General features: G+C 40.9%; 1 protein-coding gene across 6 annotated transcripts in view; it reads right to left on the bottom strand.

Moving 5' to 3' along the window:
- ELAVL4 (ELAV like RNA binding protein 4) overlaps nt 1–22,596 on the bottom strand; it is an 80,914-nt gene that overhangs the window by 40,056 nt on the left and 18,262 nt on the right. For 3 of the 6 annotated variants that reach the window (XM_053985563.1, XM_053985568.1, XM_053985569.1), the window contains exons 1-2: nt 20,285–20,430; nt 1,943–2,183 (exon numbers count right to left, since the gene is read on the bottom strand). In XM_053985563.1, the coding sequence (XP_053841538.1) occupies nt 1,943–2,183; nt 20,285–20,308 (265 nt within the window). In that variant the 5' untranslated portion in view covers nt 20,309–20,430. Of the gene's footprint in view, nt 1–1,942; nt 2,184–14,561; nt 14,730–20,284; nt 20,431–21,070; nt 21,347–22,596 lie in introns of those variants that run through there. The other 3 variants (XM_053985565.1, XM_053985566.1, XM_053985564.1) reach the window with 3 other exon arrangements.

Genomic DNA, 22,596 nt, shown 5'->3' with positions numbered 1-22,596 from the left:
CTCAAGTTTAGTAATGTTGCACAATGCCTTGATAACAGGCCTAAAAACCTTGGCAGATAAAATTCTGTTTTCAAAAACAGCACAGATAATTTGGAGAATAGTTTTTTCTGCAAATGCGGCTCTTTTGTACTTGTATCACCTCTTAAAACAACATGTAGGGGTGATGTCCTCAAGGCATCTGTGCCAGTTTTTTTAAAGAATGGTTCCTTTAAAGTATTTTAGTGATCAAAGATTTATGCACTTTGTATGGAAAGAAAAAGCATAGGCAAAAAACTACCCAAGAATATGTCAGAAGATCATATAGCAAATTCCTCATATCTTCAAACAGAAAGACAAAAGCCTGGAGATGGAATGAAACAAAAAGAATACTGTTCCTTGCTGATGAAGTAACAGCTCTCTGTCCAAAGACAACCCACTCCCTCCGAAAACAACACTGAATATCTAAAGTCTTGAAAATATATTGTAAGAACATCATCATGACTTTGAGGGATAGAGTAAGTAGTAAAAGCTCATGAAACAATTCATCAAAATTCAAACTAGGCACCCTAGACTCCTGTAGAGGAGGGTTTCACTTCTGCCTGAAATAACTGAACTAACCTGCAGTTAAATTTTTCAGATTATTTTCAGCCTAGAAGAAAAACAAAGGCCTGTAGAAAAAAAAACAAAGTAAATAAAGTCAATTCCATTTTTCAATCTTCTTTTTAGAACACCCAAAGCTGTGGCCAAATCAGAAGATTTACTGCAATAGATACATCATGGTCAACATGCTAAAGAAAGCTCTGCTGGACTACACTTGTGAGGACTCAAGCTGCCCTGCAGCTACTGCCATTTGTTATGTGCCTTGTGTTCAATCAGAGCATTGCTGTGTGTCGGGAAGTAAACAAAAAAGAAGCATTGCATGCTGAAAAGCACTAAGCAGATCATGCTAACACAGCCAATACAATGGCTGCCAGGATGTTACAGAAGCAGGTATGAAGATTTGCATTTTAATTCCTCATCTTCCCATGGTGCCTCTTCCCACAGAGCACACACCCAAGTAGCCAGGAGAGCCGAGTCCTTTTTTGGAACCCTTTCCCTCCCAAGGCTGCTGCTCTCTGTGCTAAACATAACAGCACTGGTGATGCACTGAACAGCAGTGAAATTTCAGCTGCTCCCACCTACAGTGCAAGTAGACACACAACCTAGAAAACTAACCTATAAAACAAGCTATAAAAGCTGATTGTTCATCCCATCTTGTGCACCAGCGGATTCCTGGCTGCAGCAGCAAGGATGTGGATTAGGCCAGGTGCATCTGCACCCATCCACACCTCCTCTAGTGACAGTGCAGACCTCTCCTTGTTGAGGCAGCATCTGCCATGGGAGGCTCTTATCCTGAAGGCACCTACCAACGGGTGCTACTTCGTATGAAAAAGGATCACTGCAAACTAAAATGTTTTTGGGGACCAGAGTTAATTAACTATTATCTACAGATGTCTGATAAGCTGTGATGAACATACAGAACCACCTCACTTAATGGTGTTCTTAAACAGGCTGAAATTTAATGAGGGTTTGGTGAAGCTCTAATGGCAGAGTCAGAACTCGGAACCGTCAGCTGGCTCAAGCCATTCAGATAAGTCCATGTTCAATAAAAATGAGAATGAACAGAAAAGCAAGGCCTCTGTCTAAGCTCTCCTGCAAGAAGCTGCACAGTGTGTAACACACATGCACACTGGCAATGTTCAGACTTCTCCCCCAGATCTGCAGAGGCTGAGGGACAAGGGGCATCTCAGCTGTTCTAGATCCAGTGTGCAGCACTAAAACTAAAGGCTTGCCCCTGAAGCTTAGCGCTGCATCTGCTGCATTCCCCGTGTTAGCACTTGAAATACAAAAGCACCAAGGTTCTGCTGACCCCAAACACAAGCTGACCCTTAGGCAGGCAAAACCCACAACACGAAGCGCTTACCTGTGATTTTGTCTCTCACGAGCTTGCAGGATTCAATTTCACCAATGCTCCCGAAGAGACTCCTGAACTCCTCCTGGGTCATGTTCTGGGGTAAATAGTTGACTATGAGGTTGGTTTTGCTGTCATCTGTAGCAGCCCCTGTCTGCATGGGGGAAGGGCAGTTTCTACTGTTGCTGGAGGGTCCATTGGTTGTATTGGAAGTAGGGCCATTCGACACCTGAGGCTCCATGGTGCTAATTATCTATAGCAAAATAAAGAGAAAGGGGAAAAAAAAACCACCCTTAAGTTTCATAGATACAATAGCTATTTTTAAAGATACTCACAAACGAATGAGTAGGTAGCATTCATGGCCAATTTAGATACTTCAACAAAAAAAACCCGGCTTGATTCCTCTGTTATTGTTGCAAAGTAGGTCATGCTAGTCTTTAGCTGTGAGCATATACTAAGATGCAGTTAAAAAAACCTTTTTTTGTTAATGCAAAGCTGATTTCTGCTTTCATCACGCAGCCATTTTCACAAATGTAAATTTAAACCACATAAATTTAATTATAATTTAAGGTAATAATCATAATTAAAATTATAGTTCCATTAAATCAGATGAAGTAAGTGTATGGCTCTATATGAAAAGGTAAAATATTTTACCTATTTAATAACTGTATCACAGAGTGCAATGACAACAACATTAACCAGGCACAGTCAATCTGCACCGTGTCATCACTCAGCTTGCCTTCAATTAATAAATTTGGTGTCCCAAGACATGCCATTGACTGGTTCCAGTGACGACCTATATTCCCCACCTATATTTTCCACTAATGAACTGACACCTCTTTAAATAATAAAGCCCTGGATTTACAGTCTTCACAGATACAAAGGTCTTGAGATGTTTACTAGAATCAAAAAGGTTTAATCAAAGAAAGGCTTATCAGGCACAGGTGAAGGCTGCAATTATAACAAGCACACCTATCTTGAAACACAAATCTCCAGTTTTCATGGAAGAGACTTAAATAGACCTTTCCAAAAAATGACAAATAAAAATCCAGCTTAGCAAAGTGTGCTGCATGACAGTATGCCCATTGTCACCAGTGCCACCCATCCCGTGAGCAAAGCTGCCTGCATGTTTATCTGCAGAACACAAGTTTTCATCCCAAAACTGCACAGACAAAGGAAGCAGAAGAACCTGGGTACTTAGAGATTTTTCTGTGTAATTTGCCTCTACTACAGCTTCTAGCCCATCTTCACTGCCACCACTGCTGCCAAAGGAAGGGCATCATCTTAGTCTTAATTCTGGATAAATTAAAGCAATACAAATGGTGGCTTTTGCTGCCTGCTATGAGGTTTGTGATGTGCAGCTTCACTGGAATCGAAGATCATCCCTCAGATGGGCTCAGCTTCCCTCCACCAGAGAGTCAGTGATGCAAACCGCTGCCCCAGGCAGGAGATTCCACTGCCCAGGGACAGTGACAAACACGGGACAAGAGAGGGCTAAGGCACCACACACTCTGAACCTGGTATTCTGCCGATCCTGTAATTACTATAATTACTCAAAACTTAATTTGCTTTCTTTTTTAAATCCAGGGAGGTACATGTTGCAACAAATTAGGTCTGTAATTCAGGAGGATGGGGACACACCCCCCAAAAAAGGGTGTCTATTCTAAAATTAACTACATGAGGGTGGCTCAGAGTCTAAATAGGTTATATTCTGGTCATGTCTTTTTTTTTAATTGAAATGTTTCCGTCTTAGTTTAATGCCTCATTTAGGAAATAACCCTCTTTTTATCAATGGAAATAAGTTTTGAATTCCCATTATTTTTATTATCAAGCCCAGGAATAGCTACTTGGTTTAACAGCTTTTAAATAAAAAGAAGTCTTGCCACATTGTGCTTAACAGAAATGCCTTAAAACCACACAGCAGAATCATTTTGAAAATAAACGGCACAAAAATAGTCACTTCTTGAAAGACATGGGCACATCCAAACCAGAATCCCCCTGCCAATTTTACCAGCCACGTGGCACCAAGCACTGCTGGCATCCTTGGCCAAGCTGTGCCAGCCCCACACACTCTTCCTTCAAGATTCCCCCTTCCACCCGGCATCGGCCATACTTCCTTCCCTTCTCCAAGCTAATTCCATCCATGTATTTACTCACACGTACTACTTAAAACACTTCAGATGCTGCTAAATCTGTTTAGCTCGGGATTCCAGCTGGAAGATCATCCTTTGATCTCCGCACCTCCGCGACCCCACGGCTCCGAGCTCCGCCAGCAGCTGCTGCAGGGCCGGGGTTCGCACCCCAAGGCGGCCGCGCTCCAGCTCAGCACAGCCTGCTCCTACAGGCTGCACCCGCAGCCACTCGACTGAAATTTGGGGGAAAAAAAATCCCAGTTCTGATGCTAAGGCACAGTCAGAGGATAAGCGAAGCAGCTGACATGGTTAACAGCAGCTTCCCGTGCGCCTTTACATCACTGGACCACATTCTTCCCAACACAAAACCCCACAAGATAAGCTGCAGTTTTAGGGACTGATCCTGCCCCTCTGGAGCCGGCAGGGATGCCACACCTCTGGTTTCAGTTTCAGCAGAAGCAGGACTTCAGCACAACACACCGAGGAAGGTACATCCTCTATTATTAGCAACAGACTCAAAAGCTATCTATAGTTCCCCACGGTAGACAATAACCCTGGATCTTTTAAAATCTGTGAAAGAAAACAAAATTCCAAACTGGTTGGTGTCCTACTTAGGCATTTTGCAAATGCTTTTTAGTTAAATTTTCAGCATTCATACCTTCCCCACCAAGCAAAGGAACAGAATTCAACCCAAGACATTTAACACATTCAGAACATTAAGAGTAAGCTGCTCAGTAAAAATCTGTTCCTGAACAAGTACATTTCCTCATATACTTCAAAGTATCTTGGCATTAACTAATTTTGCACCAGGTGCCAGGTTTTCTTCCTAGTTACTCGTAACTCCAATTAGGTTTTCCTGATTTTTTAATAGTAGAAAGGAAAACCAAGGCACTTACTTGCCCTTCAAATTATTGCCAAGTCATAGGTTACTGAAAATCCATTTGGCTATACACATATTAAAAAAGAGATAATGGATATAGAGAAATGTTGAATAATTATTAAAAGCATTTCTGATATAGGACTTCATATTGTTTTTTTTTACTGCATAATTTTTAGCCTCCATTTACAGAGTGATTTCTGTGCAAAAGCAGGTCTGCAGCAGAGCTTGCATTCGAAGTTCTCACTGGCACAAAGGAATAACACTTCCTTTAGGTGTGCATACCGACTCCTGCCATGAGTAGAAACTTACATTATTTAATGGTAACCAAAAGGTAAGCCCTGGTTCTCCTTCCCAGACATTTGGTCCCGTCCCTGACATGCCTGAAGCTCAAACCTCGGGCAGAGTTCAGTGTGCATGCACTGGGATGTTTGTTGTCAAGCATTGTTTTTAATATTAAGTAGCTGTTGATTCCACATCAGTCAGCACATTACATAAGAGGAACATTATTTATTCAAATAGATTTCAACATGACAGTTACTGTATGTTTTTTTCCCCCCCTCTATCCACAACACTAAGATTTAAATTTTTAATTCAATACCCATATCACAATATGAATATTTTTAAAATCAATACTTCAGTTTCCAGGGCACACAGTTAACTTACTGTGTTTTAATTACTGGTAATTACTTTTTTTAAATACAGAGAAGTATTGGGCTGCAATTAAATCCTACCAAAATATCAAAGAAAGCTCTAAGTCTGCCTAACTCATCAAGGGCTTATCTGGATATAGGCAAAACAAATGTTGAAAATTCAAGAGTGACTTAACACCTATGCTAATTTTTAAAAAACAAAATATACTGTTATTCCTGAAGGTGTTCTTAAACCTCCATAAGCACGTAAATTTAGCAATATCTGTGCTCTGAGCAAAATCTTTTTGCAGACCTTTTCTGACCCAATTTAGGCAGTTACTACTGGTCCTGAAATATTACAGTGCAAATGTCATGTGTGCTGACATTCACATGCTACTGGTATAAAGAGGCATTTTATTTTTTTGGGAGTAATAACTTGCCAAACTCCCAGTACTGCAATATGATATTCTGTATATAGGGTAATAGCATCTTTGAGGCATAAACTGCAGTTACTGCTAATAGACATTTGATCACTTAGCCACCAATAATCTGAATATTGTAACCCTGGCAAATACTATCTGATAGAATTTCAACACTGATTTTGTAAGTTACATGTTTCAAATTGTGCATGTATTTGATCAGACTACTGCTTTTAAAAAAAGTGACCATTTCCTGGTGTACTACTTTACTCACTATGGTAATGTATCAGCAAAGTACGAGGTATTTTAGTTTGACAGATTTCACAAATAAATGCTTTGAGGAAGACAACATAAGCTTTGCCAGTGTTTTGCAAAACACTGCTTACCAAAAGGCTTAGTATAAACCTCTCCTACAGAGTATCTGCCACAAATACCCATTAGAGCTACTCCTACATTAGTAATGTTTCAGAAATACTTCCATCACATCTTCATTGTTTTTTCAATTAATTCAACTAATTTCAATTTATTCCTGCTAAAATATTAGCTCCAACAATAAAGCCAAAATACCTGTATGTATAAACAGAACTATTACAATTACCAACTATTACAAGCTGGAGTAACTGACACTAATCTTCACTTGTTACAGTAAATGTATGACATCCATCTACCATTACAAAGCACAGTTAATGAATCATTTGGAAAACTACCCACAGACTAAGACAGCCTTATCTCCCTATTGCATGCATAAGCAATAGCCAATGGCTCGATAAATGTAAATATACACTTTTTATATTTACAAAATCTGTTCTCAGCAGTCTAAAGGAAGGTCTGCATGTTGAACTGAGGCTGCCACATATGTACAGCGAAAGGAGCTTGCATTTAGCAAATAATCAGCACCCATTCCTGCTATCTGAATGATACATATTCCACTGACCATAGTCCACAATAAACAGAAACGAATTTGGTATGCATTAAAAAAAAAAAAATCACAATTAAGAATCTTAAGAATAAGTGTTATTTATAGGCACAAAAGAGAAGTGTTTTTAAACATACTAGAAACAATCCTCTCCTAAAATCAAAATCTGAAAAAAATTCTAAACCCTAGAAAAATTCATGCAGTCATATCCAATTTTGAGGACTCAGAAGTCAAAAAAGTTAGCTATGAATAATGAACTGTTCACAGCACCTAAATGCCAAGAAAAAAGATCATGGCAAATTACACCTCATGAAGAATTCATGAGGTCTAATTTTATATTATTTCTAAGTGTTCATTAATGAACAAACTCAGAACATTCTCCCATAAAAAAGAGTTTAGATAAATAATGCAAAGCTCTTACTTTATCTAAAAAAGCTCTTTAATTAGCATTGCAAGTTGTTTGCTTTTACAAGTGAAAACAAATGGTGCCATGGCAGAGGTCCCACAGCCATCTCGTGAAAAACGATGACAAAAGAAACAAACAAAACATCTCAATGAAAATAAATGTAGATTCACAAAGGTTTCCCTCATACAATGAGGAACAGGCTTTAACTCCCTGCATATCTGCTCTTTTGAGCGGAAGGCAGCACAGTACAAGTCTCTGTTCCCCTAGAACTTCTTTGCAGGTGAGAAAAGCCCCGTTTTACAGGGGCTGCCTGACCTGTCCATCCACAGCCCTGCCATCTGCTGAGCCATCAATAGCCGTGGCAAAGCCAGGTTGGTCCATGGGCAGGGAGCAGAACATACAAGCACGTCCAGGTCCCTGAGCCCTGCTCCAGCCCAGGAACCCCAGCCCAGTTTAAAATGTACCCACTGCTACTCGCTCCATGGGATTTAGCACATTTTTGCAGATTGAGGCAACGGATCACAGAACGTTCAGGACACATCATGCCACCTTCCCCTTGGAGCGTTGAAGGAAGAGAACATAAAGTGATTTGAAGCCTTCCTTGGTTCAAAACCACAACTGTAGCCAGAGCAAGAAGCAGGTGTACCCGGATCACACGTGGGCTTTTGTAAAGTGACCTCAGGAGCAGCAAATGATGCTCTGTGTGCAGCTCCAGTACAGATTCTCTGAACTGCAACAGCTGTCAAATTTCACTGTCAATTACATTTTTATTAAAGCTTACGCACTGCACAACTAGACTTTGCTATTGTTTACCTAATAAATACATCATGAACATGAAATAAAAGAGGAAAATGAAGCTTTTTAGTCTATCTGCCTGGAGGCAAATCCAATACCCCAGAAACAAATCATTATCTAACCCTCCATATTTTGACATGTTCCCCACTTACACACACTTCTACGTGCTACATCTTTACCTTCCTTGGAATAAAATTCACATTTAATATTTTAAATATAGATATAGCTGAAAGTCTCAGCTCAGAAAACTGGCAATCTCTGGCTCTCATGGCACAGATACAGCTGTCTTAACTTGCTTTCAGAGTGTCCTGCACTCAGGTTGAAATGGCATTCAAACATTTCTAGCAAATTCACATTTATGGGTGCCACAATAATTGTGCAGAGCACACAAATGATCCAAATGAAGACAACAAATGTGTTCATTTTAAGATGCAAGCCTCAGTTCAAATAAAGGAGAAAATTATTTTCTTTAATAGCTAAATTTATCCTGAACCAGTCCATTATATGCTTTTGCATGAATATGCTAAAGCAAAATATTCTGTCCCTGGTCTAGCAGTGAAATGGATGCAAAGTTTATTGGCAATATTACTTGTTATCACAGCAGTGCCTGAAAGACATAACCCATGGCAGCACCAACTTGTGCTGTACAAATGGGCAGTAAAGCAGGGACTGCTGCTCTACCAACACAGCAACAAAAAGCAGGCAAAACCAGCTACTTTTTATTCCAGATTTCACAGAAGTGAAATTAAAAAAGTCAAACCAGATCAAAGTATCTAGGCAAACTGCTGAAGTTACAGAGGAAGCTGTGACAGCCCTGTAACACACCCCCCTCCCACCCTCAAACCTGGCCCACTGAAAAGGTACAACTCCTAACCACTTTACCAAAAAGAAAACCAATACAATAATGATGCACCGAACTGCAGGTTTTTTGAGAGTTTCAGATAAATGTCTTCTGTTCCCACAAAGTATGGGCTCTACAGGTTTGCATTTGATTTTAAGGACAAAAGGGAATGAGTGGGGGAAAGAAGCAGACACCAAAAGAAGTTGCAACTATTTCAACATCAATAGCTACTAGTCAAGCAGTAGGGGAAAACACTCTTGGAACTACACATCCAATAACTACACTAAAGATAGGAACAAAGGCACCATATCGCATGCTTTGCATCATCTCTTACTCTTCCTGCAGGTACTCTGGGGGTAAGAAATTGGAGGAGGAGAACTACAATTATCATTCATACAGCTCAGCCCTCTGCAAAGCTCAGAGGAAGCACACAGGACTGGGGAGCAGGTGCACAGACAAGCACTCCATGCACAGCAGTTTCTGGAAGTGTGGCACATTTGTAAGGACAACAATGTTTGTCCAGAAGCAGAATATAGTTATAGTTCTGTGTTGTGTATTACCTCAGCTCACAAAATGTGAGATGCTTTAGCAACTTCTACTGAGCTTTACTTTCAACTATTTCCAGCTTTTCCTTTGCCTCTTGCGAAGATTATCAAGTAACTATGCCTGTTGGAAACCTCAGAGGTGTTTGGCTCTATTCTTCAGTGTCCTCCTGGTATCTTAATGAAGTCTACAGCAACAGCACTTGGGAAATGGTAAGGAAGAAAGTGGTGTAATAGGTGATCAGGGTTGTCCTTTTCATTAAGACAAACTGACTTCTGGACTGCCAGCCAGTTATCCCCTACTTTATTTAGAGTGGTTTCACCAGAATTTATGATAATTTCTACCATTAAATGCAATTCATCAAGAGATGGGAAAACACAGCCTTGATTTCACAGCATTCAAACACCACTCTGGAACACAGCTTTGGAAAAACACCAAAAACACCAGGAAAGGAAAATGGATGTGTCCTGTCTATTAGATGGGGGACCCAACCAGCTTGGGTTAAAAACCCTTCCAACCACTTGGATCCCACAGACCACAGACTGCACCAGAAGCTGGTGGCAGGGACATGTCCTACTTTCTGTCCTGGGACACGGCCATCAATGGCTTCTGCCCACCTGCATCTCTGGGGGTCACCCGCCGCCTCTGCTCAAAGGTCTGCACTATTTTTGAACTGAAATAAAGACAGCACGGTCAGACTTTCAGTTCTGAAGGAACATCTATTTCTTCTTCAATCACACTTCTACTTCTGCCAAATTCATACCAGGCAACCCTGTGCCTAAAATTTTACAAGGGCTTTATTTTAGTAATTTCATCATTCCAGACTGCTTCTTATTCCCGCCTGTCTTTTCACCGAGGCTACTACCTGCTTTCTCAAGACGCATACAAAGGCTAAAGGAATCAAAAAAATAAAAAAAATAAAAAAAATCAAGTCTCAGCAAAAAGAGCTCTTTGATTGACATTCCAAGCCAAAATTTGATGGAACCATCTTCTTTCTCCATGGGCTGCAGCTTATTAGATACCACAAAGGCAAGAGGTCTCCCAGTGACTGTATTGTCCCTCTTGGAAAAAGAGACTGACTAACAGAAACGGTATTTGAAATCTGTGTTAACAGGGTGATAAAAACAATCAGGTATATGACCAAAAACATTAAGTACACGAGGAAAACTCTGAAAGACTGAAGAGGTTCTCTCAAAAGCCTACATATTAGACAGTAAGAACACGGTAGAGAGCAACATTTAAGACAGATTCTCAGTCTAAAGGACATGCAGCCTAAAAATACACTGAAATGAAAGCAAAGGAAATTGAGAGCCTTTTTATATTTCTGGTTACTTTCTGAATTTTATTTTTAGCTCAGTTTTGTTTCCTAATCACTACTTACTTGTTTGGTTTACTGACTCTATTACTGAGTTATATATTGCTAATCTGTAACTGAATTCTATTACCGACTTGGGAATATGTATGTAGCACTGTGTACTGACGCACAGATTCCCACGGGGATGTACATGTTCATGAAAGAAGCAGACAGCTGCAAGTCTTCAGCTGCTGTAGACCTGTCACAATTCCACTTTATGGTTTTTTTTTTTTCCCTTTAAGAAAATAATCTAGAATCATATGCAACCCCAGAGTTTAGACAGTGAAACCTGTGTTATGAGCCATACTGAAACCTAAAAACATCTACTTACCAGAAGGCAAAGCAAAGCAAGGCCAGTGCAGGCTCTCTGTGAAGCCTAGGAACATCCAACCCCCCACTACTGTTATTTCTACTGAAGTTCTAGAAACAAAAAGCTACAATTTTTAGAAGCCCTTAAGCAATTTAATATTCATTAAAGTTCACTGCAACAGGATTTCAGCTCCTAAGCCATAAGCTCTTCTGAAAACATCGCCCATATATTTTTCATGCAAAGCCAGGCTTGTATTAGGCAGGAATGGATGGCTTAGTGAAACACACGACCCAACCAAGATGTTTTAAGGCTCTGTCCTCAACAGGATGTTAATGAAGACACACTGCTAAATGCAATTAGGAAACACTAATCAACATGTGTACATCTCAACTGCTGGCAGCAGCATCTCTATGGATACTGCAGCTTGCAGGTCTAAACGAGACAGACCCCAAAATAGAAACTATGATGTTCAGCTAAGTCCTATCTCCATCATTAGAAATGTTTGCCTGCTGCAAGCTATCAGTATTTCTCTTAAAACTTAACTAGATTAAAATTAAAAAGACGTTTACATCTTTTCCACAATTCACCTGCTAGTTTATAACTCTGTACCACACTAACACTGCTTATGGAAATAACCTTCTCATAAAACATAAGCGTTCTTACTTCTGTAGCATACCCATGGTAGACAAAGTTAAATTAATTACTGAAAATAATATGCCATTACCATCTTAAAGATAGCAAGCAGATAATAGAAACTGTAAACTTGAGAAGCTTCTGGGAGCAAAATAATCAGAAATCACCTTTGAGAGAACAGAGGTAGCTGTTTACTCTGATGATCTCACAAAACTACCTACAAAATGGCTTAAATGAGGCTAAGTTTTGAAGTACTGCATGGGATAAATATCTCAGTAATGCTTACATTCAAACAATCTCATGCATGAAATCACCTATGCTAAACTCAAACACATATTGGAGATTAGGAATATATTATCCATCAATAAAGGACAAAATATCAAGTACATATCAGTCATAGGTCAGGCTAACAGATCCTTATGTTTTATCCTAGACAAACTATTAATCTCTGTACTATAGAAGAGAAGCATGCCACGGGCCAACCCAAACACCTTCCTTAAAAATGTAAATTAACAAACATACCCTGAACAGCAAGAAATTAAGAATGTACCAAAACTCCTCTTAAAAAGGTGAACAGACCTCATGGATAACAATCCTCTGGCTAAAACAATTCTGCTCAATCACTCAATGGGAGCTCTGCCAAGCTCAGTCCCTGTTCAGGTGCTTGGGGACAGGGGGGAACACAGACCACCCCAGCTGTCCTGACTCCAAGCCCCACAAATGACATTTCACTTAGATGTCAAAAGGCAACTGGAAATAGAACAGCCACTACTAGACATCAGCAGGGAGAAATGTCCTAAGAGCCTAAACACAAACTAATGCTTTGAGTATTAAAAAAGTCAAACCAACCAAGTTACTGTCCTCCATTGGCTACGCTTTCTTTAAAATGCACAGCAGCCACAGGCAGGTGCTTTAAACCTGGAGCTGGATCCACTTCCATCCATTTCACCTCAAACAGGTGGGTGACAGAAGTGACACTGTCTCTATTAAAACTACTACATCACCTAAGCACCCTGGCCATGGAGGCACTCAGCCCAAGTGTCCTGGTCCAGCCTGGTGCTGGAATGCTGGAGGAGAACGTGGCTCCTCCAGCAGCCACACTGGCTACGTACAGCTGCAAAGCTCCTTGATCACCACAAAGAACATCACACAAGCAATATTCACTTTTGCACTTAGCAAATATTAACAATGGAAATTAAACTCCATTTCTATCCGAGCATTTACATTTACGAGCACTTCTTTCAGTAGTTGGGTGATGACAAGCACAGACAATAAAAAAAGGATTCTAAAAATATACTACTCTTTTCCCCTGGATTAGTATGTCTACAGTTAAATATAAACTGTGCTCTATAAATTATCAAACACAATGTCAAATTCTGAAGTGCTCTCCGGAATCTCTCACAGAGCACACGAAATACAGAATGATAATTCTGTCCTGGCCCAGTTAGCCTAAAGAACAATATGCTACTGTGCTGGATCACAGAGTTAGTTCCTATCAACGGCCACACTAAAAATGGCCACAGCCACCACTGTAGCAGCACACTGAATTTTTCAGGACCCTCCGCATCAAGCAAAGAGTTTCATTCCCTGAACAGCTGCTCTCACAGGAAGGGAATCGACAGCAACATTGTCACAGTATAGCTGGCACAGGCATATTAGGAAGAATTTCCAGCATTCATGCTTTCTGCTAAAAATCAACTTCCCCCTACTCATCTACTGCCAGTAACTTCATTTGGAACAAAGATATATTAGAACTATTTTTATTTAAGAAGCATTTATTTACATACATTATTACTTCTACAGAGTCGTGACTGTGCCTTCTGCTTTACAGAAATAACGTCTTTGCCCACAAGATCTTCTGCACATAGTAAAGCAAAAAATCACCGATCACCATTCAAAGATCAAGAAGGACCAACAGATGATTAATACAAGTACTGCAATTAACAGTCACATTTATAAACCCTTCAAGCAGGCAGAAAAGCCAAACACCCCAAATACCTCTGATCCCCAAAGCAGAATGCTTTAACACTCCACCACAGTGTAGTGACTGAAATATGGGTTATTTCATGCCGTTGAGTCATGAATTTCACATTATCTAACATTAAACTGCTGCTGACTACGGGCGTCTACGTATCAACTGAAGGGGACTGAAAAAAGGCCTGGCGTCCCCTCCAGATTAGCATTCAACTCTTTAAAAAGGTTTGTTAGTATTTTGCCCATGTAGTTTTTTATGACCCTCTCTAATCAGAACTACAAGAACCAGGTCGACTTTCACACACACCAAGCACTTAATCGACATCAAGAATCTTAATCCATGTATTAAACAAAAAAAAAAAATCCTCAATGTCAAACCTTCCAGTGACAATCAGTCTAGCAATAATAATTTTCAAACTCACAAATATCAGTTTTGCTGTTAAGAACAGTAGGGAAACAAGGACTTCTGGCACCTGTCGTGACCAGGAGTAGCAGAAATTCCATGTCCTTGCTAGGCAATTAAACATAACATTAAAAGAGGAGGCAGTTCTGCCTTCAGTTATAAATGGTGAGTAGATAGTTGTCTTCGCTAGTTTTCTAGAATGCAACCATGAGAGATTCTTCAAAGGAAGAAAAGCAAGAAGGACACGCGTCCTTCATCCCTCACATCTCTACAAAGGCTTTTCAACAGCACTCAGCCTGGGAGAAAATACTTGGAAGTGCTCAGGAAACCACTCAGCCTCTCCAAAGGGGAGTGCATGCAACTGCAGGCCAACAGGTGGGACCGGGGCACAGTTACCTGCTCCAGCAGCAACCTTTTGGGGCCTCTACATGGAGATCAGGTGGGACCTTCTCACCAAGCGCCCCTGAGGAAATGAAAACCCGGGGAAGCGGTTTGGGTTTCCTTCCGCGGCTCGGCGAGCGCCGCCAGGTGCGTGGCGGAGCGGCTGGATCTGAAGGACTGGCGCTACTGGAAAGGCTCCAGTGGCGTTGCTGCCCTCTGCCAACACCAACATCACTGACGTGGGCACAGACGTGTTACGTGTGGAACCTTCTCGAAGCACTGCAAGCGAGAGCCACCTCCCATAGTCACGGGCGTCTGCTTTGAAACAAACACACATTACCGCGCCGCCTTCACCTCCAAGGGCTCCCAATGCTTCAAAGTCACCAATGTCACCGCCCTGACACCGAAAAATGCTGGCGCACGTCTCCAGACTGGGAAAACTACCAGCAGCAATGTATACGGAATTTTATAGCAATTAGACAAGTTTAATTTTTAAATGAATAAAATAAATGAACGCTTATTTTTCCCCCAGAATTCAAGGACAAATAATTTCCCATCACAACAGCACTGCTGACGCAACTGCGCGTGCCTTAGCAACGAAGGCGTACTACAGCATTTTCTATACATCATGCCTCTAAATACTGTCAAAACCAGGTTTGTATCTTACACTGTGCAACTACATCTCATTTCCAGAGGACACACAAAGGTTTAGCTATGTTTCATTTTAATTATTTTCTTAATATTCTGTCTTTTCTCCCCATTTAATGAATGATTCCTAACTGGTTCCCAGCATTTCCTAACTTTACAGATTTTCTTAGCCATTGAGGTGAAAGTCTTCGTGTACGATACTATCAAGGGTAGAACAATAGCTAAGATGGGCTCTCTGCTTCCTCCCGACTTTTTGGGGCTCTAAAGAAGCAATAACGCAGCAGGAGCTCCATTAGGGAGCACAGATTTTCACTACAGAAAATAAAGCGCAACCTAACATTGCTGAGCTAATTCTTAATGAATTCATGCAAGCAATGTAAATGCTACAAATAAGACAATGTTAGGCAGTTCCAAGAATTAACTGCATTCTTATTATAATCTCATCTGAGAGTATTTGATTTCTAACACTGATGTTCCAATGCTATTACAAACTCTGAATATTTAAATGAGTAAACAACAAACAAAAGGTCTCATCTTCAGTGCCCCAAGCTATCATCCAAAACTAGTTATAATTAAAGGTGCGAACAACAGAGTAACAAACCTGCAAAGTCAAGGTTCTGAGAAATTAATGGGCATCACACCACTGCACCAGTTCAAATTTATCACTCATTATCTCCCCGACTAGCACAGTGCTGTTTCACATATTAGTGCCTCCTTCTTTCCTCCAAGCCTTTCCTGCCTTTTCTAGATGGCTAATTTTATACAATTACTGCCTCTGACACATTGAGACCTTTTCTCTCCCCTTTATTCTTCTTGCTGTAAAGCTAGTGACCTACAAAAACCCCTTGCGCCTAAAATATTCTAGTATTTAAAAAGTAAAGACTGATAATTTAAGGGAAAAAGCAAGCAAGCAGTCTCTAAGTATCTGTTTCTCTAACATCTTTCCTTTACATTATCTCAAATGGCTAAATGTACCCAAAGGCTAAGGCAAGGTACAGGTACCCTTTAAGCATGTTTTATTAGGATTTATTCTATCATACTTGTTGAATTCCAACTGCGTACTCTTCACAAAGTTCCTTAGAAAATTAAAAATGTCCCTTCTTTTAAAGTTGCTCCAAGTCCTACACAGCTGGTAACTGGACATTTACAGAAACAGTTGGGAACTGTTATATTACACAAACACCCTTTCCCTCCTCATCCAAATCCCAGCCTTTTCCTTAACATCCATTCAAATGGGAAGGGAAGATACACATGCACAAACACATGCATACCCATCTCTTCCTCCACTCCACACAGAAAGGAAAAGAGCAAGAGACAGAGAGGAGTGCAAGGGGGAGGGGTGACTTTTTATCACAGATTAGCAAATTTTGCAAAAATCTGGCCAATCCTTTACAGAGGTACCATGCTTTTTAACATCACCTCACTTGCAAGAAAACTGTTTGTGCCCACTTCTCCCCCAAAACCCCAATGACATTGAAAAAATACTGCATTGCAGTATTTGCCAGTGCATCGGAGTGTATCCACTTAGCTGTCCCACAGACAAACAAATGTACATTTTAACGTGTCCAGGCACGTAAATGAGGTGTCCAGAGAACACAGATTGCCAAAACGGACAAGTGGATTTGTCAAGTTATCTGCATCTCTCTCCCTCTCACCATAATATGCTCTGCCACTGTCCATTTCTTGCCTGGGCTGCTTGCTGAAATTATTTTCAAAGTCCAAGCTCCCAAAGAAGACAACAAATTCCCCTGTCAGAATATGGGACACAATCATACCTTATTTCTTTTGAAAAACCTCAGGGTGTTGAGTGGCTCTAGGTTATGTACCAACAGTATGACAATTACTCACAGAAAATAACCTGCATTTAATTAGTACACTCCCAGCATACCAAGTAGGAAGGCTGAGGAAAAAAAAAAACATTCCCTGTAAGTTAGAAGATATTATTTAAAAAAAATTAATCCATTAAATATATGTAAGATTAATGCAACTAGATTTTCTTTCAATAGAGTCACAATATTTAACAGGACCAAATAAAGATGATGAAGACTATTTCGTACCCATTCAAATGGGATTTTTAAGTATACCCCTTCCAGCTCATTGTAACCATCCTTTGTCACAACAGCTCGGGCTCACTTTGAGAGAACTCAAAAAGGTAAAATTAATAAAGAGGAAGAAAGCAAAGGAGGCAACCAAGCCAGTCACCAGTGCAGAGGCATCCCTGTATCTAACATAGGAACTTGATTAGCAGAGTACATGGGGACGGGATTTTAAACTGATGGCTGGTATTCACATTGCATCAATATCCAGTTTTAAGATTGCCTCCTTTCTGACTAGTACACACCAGGAGAACAGTTTTTAAAAAAAGAAAAATGTCATGTCTAAGGACAACGACATTTTCTGTATCTTTTTGTCTCAACAGAAAGGTTTTACCTTTTCATCATTTAGTATCACTAGCAATCTTAAGTCTATTTCACTAACTTAATAGCTATTTTTCTATAGGAAGATTTACAATGCAATCTTTTACACGCAGAAAGAAAATGTCACTATGTACATGCAGGCTGTATTCATTAATATAATCTTAAAACAAAGAAGAAGATCAGGGCAGGAACACGTGCACCGTAAAACAAGGATTTCATTATTTTTAAATCTTTGTAGAAACACGAAACTGAACAGAAAATGAAAATGTAACTACTAGCTGATGACTCTTAAAACAAACAATGCAGCTGTGTATAATAAAAGGCACCCTTATTTATTGTCATGACTAAGTTAACAGATTTAGAACACAGTATCTCTGTTTTGGACAGAAGAAAAATTATTTTACTCTCACGTACAACTACAATGCATGTCAGAATGCATCTCTGCACATGCACAGACTGTAAAATACGAATTTTACACACGCACACACCCCCTCAGGATTTTTTTTCTCCCCCTCTACATTGTAAAGCAGTGCAGTTTTCAGAGGGTCATTCAATCACTTTTTCACAGAAAGGACTGCAGCAGAAGCAATACTTAAAGCAAATTAAAAGGTTATTTAATTTTTTATTCCTATTTCAACCAAGCACTACTATCCCTGCTTGAATTCACATTCAAAGTAACCCTGCACCAGAGAAAGGAATAAAGTAAAAATATCTGCAAATCCAAAGACAGAAAGAAAGGCGTGTTCTATATTCTTGCTTTGCTTCTTATGCCTCCTGATGTGTGATAGATGAACATTTTCTGGGCAACCACATTTTTATATATTTTACGCTACCGTCTATCACTTACTAGTCTACTACGCTTTTTTAACACTTCTAGCACCACCATTTCCCATTATTGTTTGCCACTACAAATAAGATACCATCACAATTAACAAAAAGCTGTGGTTTAAAAAGTAGAGTTGCCACAAAGAGCCCGAGACACTGGAAGTGGATATTGCTCCAGCAGATATAGAACAGACTGTGGCTAAAGGTGGGGCTGGAGATGAAGAGGAGAATAATTTCAGTATTTTTGTAAATTCCTCTCAGTGCCTAAACCCTAAAATATGGTGAACTCCCCTGAACTGATTATTCTGCCATATAACCATCTGATTTTGTAAAAATACCAATATCACTTAACACAAAATCACTGCTTAGGGTAAATTCATTCTACCTACTGTTCTCATAGGGACATTTGCTGGAAAATTCTAAGAAATGATTTGCAGAAGCTATCAGCTGTGGGAGTTCACTATTATACCTCTGTCAACTTCATTCAATATAATTTACATTTTTTTTTTTATACTGCCTCACAGGATTCCTTGCAATTTTTTGCACGTACAATTTCACAGCAGGGAGGGGGAAGGAAAAAAAAAAAGATAACCCTCTTTTGCAAAGGAAAAAGAACAGATGCTTAAAACCAGATTTCTAGAAATCACTGTAAGCCTGAGCCAGAAATGTAATTAACACCTATTTATAAAGAATAATTAAAGTTGTGACTGCCACAAAGAAGAGCAGAGATAATCGAGGTAGCCCCTGTTTCTTTTTTTTTTTTTTAGTTTTTTTTTTACACTGTTTGCAGTATTCCCACATGATTGCCACCTGCTCCCCCACTCAGCTTCCCCTATGCTCGTTTCCCCGGCAACCTTTCATTGGCTTTTCCTCCCAGCTATCGCTTTCAGTTCGGCTGCTCAGTCTAATCTTATTTGTTTTACACCCATCAAAACAAGCAGCTAGACAAAGACAATCCTGTAAGAATGGGAAAAGACCGTCGCTTTGTTTCCCCGGTTATAATAAATATCCGCGGCAAAAGTCCGCAAAACGTTAGATTAGGGGGAAGGGGGGGTCCCCGGCGCCCCCCCATCCCGGGGCTGGCAGGAGGGCCGGGTATTGTGCGGGCGGCCCCAGCCCCCACCCGGGTCGCCCCGCTCGGCGCAGCCCCGGTGCCCGCAGTTGTGTGTCTGATCATGCCATTTTGCACAATCTGTAAGGAAAAGCACAAAAGAGGGGACGAGATGAGCACGTCCGGGCTCCTCCGCCAGGAGAATACGAGCTAAAAATAGAAATACTATTTTTCACATAAATGGCTTTGACTTCTCCCGGCATTTAAAAAAGCACAAAACAACGCGGCTCTCCCCCAACCCCCCCAACCCCAGCCCCCACCCCGACACAAAAAAAACACACCCTTGCTTCCATCCATCCATCCACCCCATCCATCCTCGACAGCACCGGCTCCATGGGAAACGCGATACCTGGATTTTTAGAGGCGATTATTAGGTTTGTATTTAAGGCTGGTGTAATAGGAACGGAGATTAAAAGGCATCATCGGCCGCCCGCTCCGCCAGGCACACGCGGTACCATGACACCGTGACTGTCAGCAGAGACCATCCGCGCTCAACTGAAACGCGACGTTCAATGGAAACGCTGTGGAGTGCCATCGCAGCTAGGCACGGTAAATGGATGTACGGATACATATGCACACACACAGGCAGACATATCCCACCGAAAAAAAAAGAAAATAAACAAGGCTCTCTAATTTTATTTTATGGCTCACGATCCGCCGCCCTGAACAAAAGAAATTCGCGAGGCACACGAGAAACGAGACAAAACCCCACGAGCAGGCTCTCCCCGTTCACTTACCATTTTCAAGCCATTCCACTCCATCTGTGATCACAAAGATGGACCCTTACAGCCCCTCACAGAGTCAAAAGCAAAAAGAGCGTTATGTAAAAGCTGACATTCCTTCTTACAGCGCTGCTGCCCAACGATGCAACAAAATCGACATATACTAGGCACTGCAACACATACAAGCCTCCTCCTCTTTTTATGAGGTCACGACAGGAAACTCTTTGAAATACAATATGCAGCATTTACTGAAGCTCATATAAATCACCCTCTTTTAAAATTACCATACCTATTGCGCAGTCCACCAAAAACAAAATTACCAATCTCGAGGCTTTTTTTTTTTTTAAACATTTCACCCCCCCCAAGGATTTTGCTCTGCATTTGTATTTCCAAAATGTCAATGTGGAAATTAACTCTCCCCCACCCTTAAAAAAAAAAAAAAAAAAGCCTCTTCTTCCTTTTGCATTTCAGTTAGCCACATACCAGCCTTGCATTAGAAATGAGCTTTTCTCTTTATTCTGAGAGAAATCGCAATTACCTTAAAATGACAAAGTACATCCTTTATTAAAGGATACGCAGACATTAAATATGAAAGAGAGAGAGCGAGAGAGAGTGGGAAAGAGAAAGGGAGGGGGGGGAAAGGGAGAAATCATGTACAAACAGATCAGTAGCAGAAAACTAAATTCATGGGAAAACACAGACTGAGAATGATGCAGATTCGGGGAAAACCTGTATGTTAGCTTCTATATCTACCTCTATATAAACCCGCTACGATCAGATTTTAAAACTACTAATACCTACCATAACCATTCTTAATGGCAAATATTGGGTGTCTTGAAAGGCTTCAACTCTTCTAACGGTTTTGCTAAGGTTTCAGGGAATTATTTTATTATTATTATTCTCTCTTTTTTTTTTTTTTTGAAGAGCCACAAAGCACACTGCTAGACGTTTGTGCGGCGAGAAATTATTATCGATAATAATAATAATAATAGCGGCAGCGATAATAATAATAATAAATAATAATAATAATAGCTAAGTATATTATCTCGTTGTCTCAGTGTGGTGCTGCGGCGGGAGGGCGGCGGCGCCGGCGGCGGGCGGAGCGCGGAGCGGCGCGGGGCGGGACGCGCGGAGCGGAGCGCGCGGAGCGGCGCGGGCCCTGCTGCGACTGGCGGCCGCCGTCGCCCCTTTACCGCCATTTATGGGACCATCTGTCAGCGGCGCCGCGCGTTGATTGGCCGAGCGCGCCGCGCGCGCGGGGGGGGGGGGCGGGAGGGGGGGAGGGAGGGTGTGTGTGGTGTGTGGGGGGGAGGCGTTGCGACATCAGGTGCTATTGAAATTAGCCGCTGCCAGATTGACAATGTTAATGATGCGGTGACCTCTACAACAACAGAGACCAGATTTCTGAACTGCTGCTTGTGTCTAGTAATTAAGGCCCGGTTGAAGAAACAACACGCAGCCCCGTATTTTTTTTTTTAATTTTTTTTTTTTTTTTTTTTTTTTTTTTTTTTTTTTGGCTCCCCCTGTTCCCACCCCTGGGCCCGGCGGTGCCATACCTCGGCCATGCTCCAGTGCCTACATCTCCTTACCTCCTGCGCGCCCCGCTCCCAGGTCCGGCGTATTTTAACCACCTTATCTTTTTCGACAGTTGCTTTCCGGAGAAATGCATATTTAATGATCTGCCTCTAGGCTTAAAGGCACAACAAAAGCACTTTGACGTGCATTTAAAGCTGCATTTATTTTCAGGTACTATTGATTTTAATAATCAACCCATCTCTCCTTCCTTCCGCCCGGTGAGGTTTTTTAAAATACGTTATTTTTAAAGGAGTGGATTTGATGTTGCTGCCACTTGACAATGTCTAAGGCACAGCAGACACCTCTTTATCGGGCGCTCCCCTGAACAACAGTACTATTTCAGAATTATTTTGCCACCTCGCTTCATTATTCTTCAGCTCGACAGGAAATAAAACAACAGCGAACTTTGGGCATTTAAAAGAATTTTCTTTTCCAGCCTTAGAGAAACGTGCTTAACTTAACAATGCACACTCATTAATCCTCCGCTTGCTGCCACTGACAAACTAACAAAACTTCACTTCCAAACAGCAATATTTTACCCCCTTCTGACCACGGCAAGTTTTGTAAGAATTCTCACAAGTTACGAAGCATTCATTCATTTCTTCCTCTTTACTTGAGAGGTATTTTCCTAAAGCATGTTCTGTACTAAGTAACAAGGCATAGCACTCTGTAATTACAACAAACCTTGAATTTACATTTATCTCAACTAAAGCAATGGAGTATTCCTCTATTAATACACATAGGATCATTTA

Source organism: Vidua macroura, chromosome 9 (assembly GCF_024509145.1).
Source record: "Vidua macroura isolate BioBank_ID:100142 chromosome 9, ASM2450914v1, whole genome shotgun sequence".
Lineage (NCBI taxonomy): Eukaryota > Metazoa > Chordata > Aves > Passeriformes > Viduidae > Vidua > Vidua macroura.
This window is presented reverse-complemented; position numbering and strand designations above follow the sequence as displayed.